This window comes from Mus pahari, chromosome 5 (assembly GCF_900095145.1).
Source record: "Mus pahari chromosome 5, PAHARI_EIJ_v1.1, whole genome shotgun sequence".
Classification (NCBI taxonomy): domain Eukaryota; kingdom Metazoa; phylum Chordata; class Mammalia; order Rodentia; family Muridae; genus Mus; species Mus pahari.
The window spans coordinates 60,778,742-60,786,112 of NC_034594.1; the positions used below are offsets into that span (position 1 = coordinate 60,778,742).

A 7,371-nucleotide genomic window follows, 5' to 3' on the forward strand; every position below is an offset into this window, starting at 1 on the left:
AGAGAGAGAGAGAGAGAGAGAGAGAGAGAGAGAGAGAGGATATGCTGGTAGCTTGGAATGTGCTGCATGGCAGAAATATCAAGAGATGCCCTGCCTCAACAAGGTGAAGAAATAGAGTAAACTCCCAAAAAGTTGTTCTCTGACCTCCACAAGTATACTGTGGCATGCATGTCACAACACCACACATAGGCACACAGAGAGAGAGAGATACACCATACAGAGACACACTCATGGGCACACACATGTGCACACACAGACACACACACACTCACCAGTTCTAGAAGTGGAAAGTAGGGGCACAAAAGCCATAAGCTCCAAGGCAGCCTAGGATATGCTCACAGTGCATCTGAGACCAGTCTAGGCAATATACATAGCAAGGCTGACTCTCACAAAACAAAACAAAAATTTTAAAAGTTGTGTAAAGGCAAGATCTACAAAGATTTGTCAAGCCTGTTTTGTTTGTTTTCCTAACCATTTTTATATACTCAGTCCATTCTTGCAAACAAATGATTAGTGACATTGCAAATAATTTTATGTTTATAGGATGAATATTTTAATTGGTTTTTTTCTCTCTACCCCCTTCTTACCTTACTTACATTTAGGGAATAACTGGACTACCAGGGTTTGCAGGTCCTCCTGGACTTCCAGTAAGTAATGAGAAGTATACGTGTGTCTGTCTGTCTATGTGTATGTGTGTGTCTGTGTGTGTGTGTGTCTGTGTGTCTGTGTGTATGCATGTTTGTATGTGTGCATGTTTGTCTTTGTGTATTCATATGAGTATGTGTGTGTAATTTTGTATATATGTATATATGTGTGTGTGTATGTATATGTATGTGTGTGGAATGTATGTGTGGAATGTGTGTGTGTGCGTACTCTCACTCATGCTTATGTAATAAAGACATTAAGATACTCACCCAAGGAAATAGTTCTGTAAAGGATACACTCTTTACAAGAAGAAGCTACACCCCAGGACTGATCATGGCAGAGTGTGGCTCTGTGTGCTATATGAGCAGAACTGAGTTGAAGCAATAGACCAAAGAACAAACAACGCACCTCGCCTCTATGTCTACCTTCCCCCACCCCGCCCACCAATCTCATGCTCAGAGGAGCATGTCGTACAATTCAATTTTCTGTTCTCTATATTTTTGCTTTATCTAAAAAACCCACACCTTATCCAACAATCTATATCCTAGCTGATGTGTTTTATTTGCTATGATATTTAAACTATATCTAAAAATCTACAACTTAAACTTGTTATATGAGCATTTAGGCCACCATTTCTAGCTAATGGCTGTTTCAAATCATCCATCATTTCCCTTGAGTCCCGAGCTTTTTGCCAGATCCTGAGCCTTTGTGATGCTGCCTCTGTCTTTGTCAGTGAGTCTTGCTCTTTTTCTAGGGCCTCCCAGGCCACCCTGGGCCACGTGGGCTGGCTGGTTTACCAGGATGCAATGGTTCTAAGGTATGTCCTGCTTGCACAGATGGTCAGTGAGAATGTTGCTGAATGACCAAGTCAAGGTGAAACCAGACTGAAACGGAAGTCGGCTTTCTGGAAACATTCATTTAGTCAGGACCCACGGCATAGTTTTGAGTAGAAATTACTTCCTTTATCCTTCCATATCGTTTTAAGGGAGTTTTCCAATCAGTTCCCACAGACTCTCGACTACTTGCATCAGAGGTTGTAGATATCAAAATCAGAGACTGAAGCATTGAGTACAAAGTTGGTGTCTGGAAAGGAAAGTCTGAGATTGCAGGGCCCACTCGCTACTTTTTTGTCCTAACTGAGCCCTCCTCTCCCCTAGAACAGTGGTCACGAGTGAACTAATCACTAAAGCCCCAAGAATCAGCAATTAAAAAGTTCTTGGTGCAATTAGGCTGCCATTTATGCACAATTTGAGGAGCAGTAGACCCTGATCTTATTCGCAATTAAGATAATGGGTTTCTGGCCCTCTGCCTTCTGATCAGTAGCCATCAGGAATTTGAATTGGTTTGCCTAGATTTGTCACTGCAGGGTTGGGGGAAGAGACTGGGATGGCTATGAGCTATTCTAGCACAACTAAGAGTGCTGACAAACTTCTCATGTCTTCTAGGGTGAACAAGGATTCCCAGGCTTTCCGGGCACACCAGGCTATTCAGGGCTCCCAGTAAGTCTGCATCTCTAACTCCATATCACAGACATAGATCATGAATGAGAGTAGTCCAGTCCATGTGCTATGAGCACGTCTCTCGGGATATCGGGAAGGCTGAAATTTTATCAGACACTGAAGAAAAAGAAAGAAAGAGAGAGAAAGAGAGAAGGGAAGGAAGAGGAAAATGAATTATAAGATCAAAATTAGAGATGAAGACTTTGTTTTACTTTTGATATTTTCACATAAAGGTGTATAATAAGCATACTGACAGGAGGAGAGGATATGAGGTCAAGATTTTAGCACTTTAGGGTGAGAGCAAAGAGAACAGGGATTTAGATGTCAGAATTTACTCCAGCAGGTAACTTCTAAGTCAAGGGGAATGAACAGAGGAAGGAGAAAAAGCCCTAATGGCAGAGAGAAAACCAGGAAGATTGTGGTGTGGAAGCCCTGAGGAAGATGTACTCAGTGAAGAGTGGAACTGCCCAATGCTGCCAAAAAGTCTAATAACACAAGGAATGGTGTCTTGGTCTTAGCACCGTGAAGTCATTGCTGACCTTGGAAAGCAGAGTTTCCATGGCAGGAAGGAACAGGGAGACCTATCTGGAAGAGAGAAATGGGTGGGAGAACAGGATGCAAACTTGCAGGCAGGATAAGAGAGAGACTGGCTGTATTGGATGAAGGCAGATGATGAAGAAACCATTGGAATTCTGGGATGTGGAGACCGGAGCATGTCAAAAGTGACTCACAAGAAGATTATGGGGCCAGGAAGCAAAGTAGCAGAGTAGCGACAAAGTCAAGTGTTCCTTCTCCGGTGGCTAATATGTTGCCTCTTTCCTAGGGTCCTGATGGCTTGAAAGGACAAAAGGTGAGTTCTTTGTCAACTACTGTGATGGAAGGTCTCTAACCACACATATAAAAAGGACTCCAATTAATTCATGAAATATAAACATTTCAACCAGACATAATAAATCAGGTCTTGGTATTAATAATTCAGATGCCACAGAAATTAAAACACAGCACTTTCTCCTCTGGCTGTTGTCATAGATAGGTCTGAGGGCCAATTATGTCATCTTTTAAGGAAGGAGGATCTGGGGGAAGGGAATTGATCTCATGCTCCAGACTCCATGTTCTAGGTCAAGAACTGCTCATGTTCCAGACTCCATGTTCTAGGTCAAGAACTGCTCATGTTCCAGACTCCATGTTCTAGGTCAAGAACTTCTCATGTTCCAGACTCCATGTTCTATGTCAAGAACTGCTCATGTTCCAGACTCCATGTTCTAGGTCAAGAACTGCTCATGTTCCAGACTCCATGTTCTAGGTCAAGAACTGCTGCCAATTCGGGTGTCTTGGGAAATGCTTTTTTGTTTGTTTTGTTTTTTGAGACAGGGTTTCTCAGTGTGGCCCTAGCTGTCCTGGAACTCACTCTGTAGACTAGGCTGGCCTCGAACTCAGAGATCTGCCTAGCTCTGCCTCCCAAGTGCTGGGATTAAAGGCGTGCGCCACCACTGCCCCTTGGGAAATGCTTTATTATTCCTAATCCTCCCCTCCTGTCACAGTATATTGTTAGTTTTAAAAATTAGTACAAAAGAGGGAGGAGGGGCTTGTGATGTTCCACCCCTACCTGAGAAGCTGCAAGCTGCTAACAGTTGCTAAGGAAGGAGAGACATTTTCCTCAGCAGTAGTAGTTCATGCTTCTATAAACAGCATTCAGTTGTGGTCCTCTAAGAAACCTTAATTAAATTCACTGGCTCACCACACACACACACACACACACACACACACACACACACATACACAGGGAAAAGAAGAGAAAGACATGAAAGTAAAATATGGGGGACATAAAATAAGCGGCAGACATGAGGGGGGACAGGAGTAATGAAGAGTAAAGACGCGTTTTATATGCATTATATATACAAGTACATAAACGTCATAATGAAACTCATTGTTATACATAATTTATACATTTTCAAAAGTTTTTTTTGAATCCTTCAAAATGCAATTTTTAAAACACTTCTCCAAGTTCATACCTCTCAAACCCTCTCATCTTTGAGGAAGTTTAACCTTCAATAAGTGTTTATGGGGGGGTTGAAAATATAATGTTGATTGGTGTTGATTACTCTCTCTGCTATTAAGGGTGAGCCTGCTCAAGGAGAAGACAGGGGATTCTATGGAAAAGGTGACCCTGGGCCTCCAGGGGTTCCAGGCTTCCAGGTACAACACTCTCAGAAGGCATGGTCAGTCATCTTCATCTTCATCCTCAGATTCTCCCTCCCTCCCTCCCTCTCATCCTCCCCCCTTCCTTCCCTTCCTCCCTCTTACCAGCCTGCTTGTTTTCTCTCTTCTCTCCCAATCTACAGTCTCTCTCCCATTGGGTGTTATTCTAACATTGACCTCATTAGGAGAAGGAACATGTTGTTATGCAAAAGTGACATATGTGTGTGTTTTAATTTCTTCCTAAGTCTCTGTCACTCAGCCCCTAAACCTAAGAATCCTCAGAAAAGAGTTCTACTTGCTCTGTATTCACTGAAACCAAGAACGGGCATATACCATGCATCAACTACCACTTAAAACTGGAGTGTTAAGGAACACCCTGGTTTCAATATTTGCACATTATTTTAAAGAGCTTTACTAAAGCTCTCCTCTTGAACACTAAACAGTTTGCTTCACTAGTTCGTCTGTAGCTGTCCTGGAGGTATTCCATAATAGATTCAACAAGACACAGCTATTTAGAGGTTGTGTATATTTTGTGATTCAGAAGGCCCCTTAAGTAGATAAATTCTATACTTGAAATTTTTCAAGCTGATTAACCAAAGGTAACTTAGTTGAGAGTTAATGGTGGAAATCTCTGAGAAGAGACTGTATATTTGCCTCAGTGAGTCAGAGTTTGAGTTGGAGCTATGGATGTACTCATATGGTGACCCAGGCTAACTGAGGGTAAGTCTGACTAAGAGCAGAACAGTCGTAAGAATGTGGCTAGGGGCTGGGATAGGCTTCTGAGAGGCATGGAAAGGGGTGGCTCTTGATCCTTTGCTTAGGAATCAATCATGCAGAAAGGAGAGTAGTGACCAGAAACATAGGTGTCTCCTGTCAACATTTTCTGTGTGCTATTTACTGGGCAGGGCTGGAGCTAGCACCATTTATTTATTAAGAAAGGTTTCTTAAATGCTAATTATATGACTGGATTATTTCTAGGAATAGTAAATGATAATGAGAAAAATAATGCAGCAAAGGGGGATAGAAATATCAACCTGGAAGAAAACCTTTGGGTAGACTGAAAGGAAGCCCAGGGCTACTGTGGCGTAGTCAGTTAGCTGGAGACACTGGTCCAGTAGAGAGAACATCCTTCTGAGAGGGTCAGCCACAGAGACAGGAGGCAGAAAGAAGTGGGTCATACAGGTAGAAGGAAAACTAGGCAAGAGAACTGCAGGAGGAGACAGCTCTCAAGAAACACAACTGTCCAATACAGAAAGGGAGGGAAAGACAGGGAAGAGAAAGAGAGAAAAATCCCTGAAAATTGCCCCAATCAAGAAACATTACTGGCCACACCCCTGTATGCAGTAGCATCAGATGTCTCAAGCATCTGTATCTGAGAGCAGTGTGTTTGGAACATACTGTAGTTGTTCGCAGTCACTTAGAGGGGAGGCAGTTTGCTCTTGTGATTTTCTTAATGCATCACTATATCTAAATTAATTGACAAGTACATTAAATTCATTCTTTCTCTCTTTTTTCTTTTTTTTTTTTTTTTTTTTTTTTTTTTTTTTTTTTTTTTTTTTTTTTTTTTTTTGTAACTTCAAGGGCTTTCCAGGACTCCCAGGTTTTCCAGGGCCTGCTGGTCCACCAGGACCTCCGGGAATTTTTGTGAGTATGAAGTCAAGGCTGTTATGCACATGCTTGCGTGCACTCTCTGGCTAGCTGAGGTCCCGCTGTGCACTCTCTGACTAGCTGAGGTCCTGCCTGCTCTGACTTTTAATTATGGCTTTTTCTAGGGTTTACCAGGAGCGATGGGACCCAGAGGACCCAAAGTAAGTCTAACTTCCTAATGTGTAACCGTCAGAGCACTCTAGCCAGTTCACAAAGTCTAGCTTACTTCTTTGAGCAGAGCACAGTGGGTACCTCCCTGGGAAAACAGGAGCACCCACAGGAAAGGGGACAGGCCCAGCAGTAACTTAATCCCTGACTCAGAACGATAGAAGAAAGCAAGAGTTTCTAAAGTATGGGTTTCCATTCCAGGTAACCCTGCTTTGTTCCAATTCTTGTAATGGGCTGCTTTGCAAAATCCATGCGGTCTACGTGACGAGATGAAAGCTGACTTCCTTGTAGTCTTTAATCTGGGTGCTCTAGGTGTTTCTATTCAAAATTCAAGCTGTTGTTTCAGGATAAAGATATTGAGTGGGGATGAGCCTTGCCAAGGAGCTATTACTAAGCTCAGTGTTCCTCACTGATTTACTGACCTGATGTACACTTCCCAATGGGCTTTCACGGTCATTACTTCATCATCAGATGCACACAAGCAGTCTCTCTGTCTCTCCCTTGTATTCCATCCTTGGCTTTTCTGACGTTAATTTCAGAATTTTGACATTCAGTTACTCATCTCACTGTTATTTTTAGCATGACAAATTAGGGCACCAGGAAGTGAAGCTGCACAGGAAGTTAGGTAGCCAGGAAGCTAAGGGCTCACCAGGAAGTAGCCAGCCAATAAGATCAAAACCAGACAATGGCTTAGTTGGGAAAATTCTCTCTGGGCTGGCTTCCATTCTTCATCCCCAACACTTCTGTCATCTGTTATCCTCAGTGAGTCTCCAGTTTCCTGTACCTCAAAACCACTACTTTTTGAAAGAAACACATCACCTTTCTGTAAAAATAGTAAGATAACTTTATAATTTCAAAACTAAGACAAAACAAGTCTTCCCTTACAAGGACTGGAACTTTAATGAGTTCCAATTATTCATATTTATTTTTTTAAGCATAGTGGTTGTGTGCGAAGGTGTGCATTAAAGAAACTGCCAACAAGACTGTTCTGTTATTAGGGGCGAGGATTTCTTTTGCATAACAGAGAAAAAATATCCAGAGGCATCTGAAATAGCCCAGAGCAAAGAAAAAAGACAGCAGACTAGAGAGCTCCGGAGAGAATAGTAGACACAGTAGGATTGCCAGGCAGTGGTAGCACATGCCTTTAATCCCAACACTTGTGAGGCAGAGGCAGGCAGATTTCTGAGTTCAAGGCCAGCCTGGTCTACAGAGT

General features: G+C 42.5%; 1 protein-coding gene across 2 annotated transcripts in view; it reads left to right on the top strand.

Moving 5' to 3' along the window:
* The window catches only part of Col4a3 (collagen type IV alpha 3 chain), a 138,767-nt gene that overhangs the window by 67,114 nt on the left and 64,282 nt on the right, over positions 1–7,371 (top strand). For both annotated transcript variants that reach the window (XR_003843853.1, XM_021197823.2), the window contains exons 5-11: positions 603–647; positions 1,400–1,462; positions 2,091–2,144; positions 2,968–2,994; positions 4,263–4,340; positions 5,925–5,987; positions 6,116–6,151. Coding sequence is in view for 1 of the 2 variants with exons in the window: in XM_021197823.2 (XP_021053482.1) it covers positions 603–647; positions 1,400–1,462; positions 2,091–2,144; positions 2,968–2,994; positions 4,263–4,340; positions 5,925–5,987; positions 6,116–6,151 (366 nt within the window). In the remaining variant the exon portion in view is untranslated. The remainder of the gene's footprint in view (positions 1–602; positions 648–1,399; positions 1,463–2,090; positions 2,145–2,967; positions 2,995–4,262; positions 4,341–5,924; positions 5,988–6,115; positions 6,152–7,371) is intronic.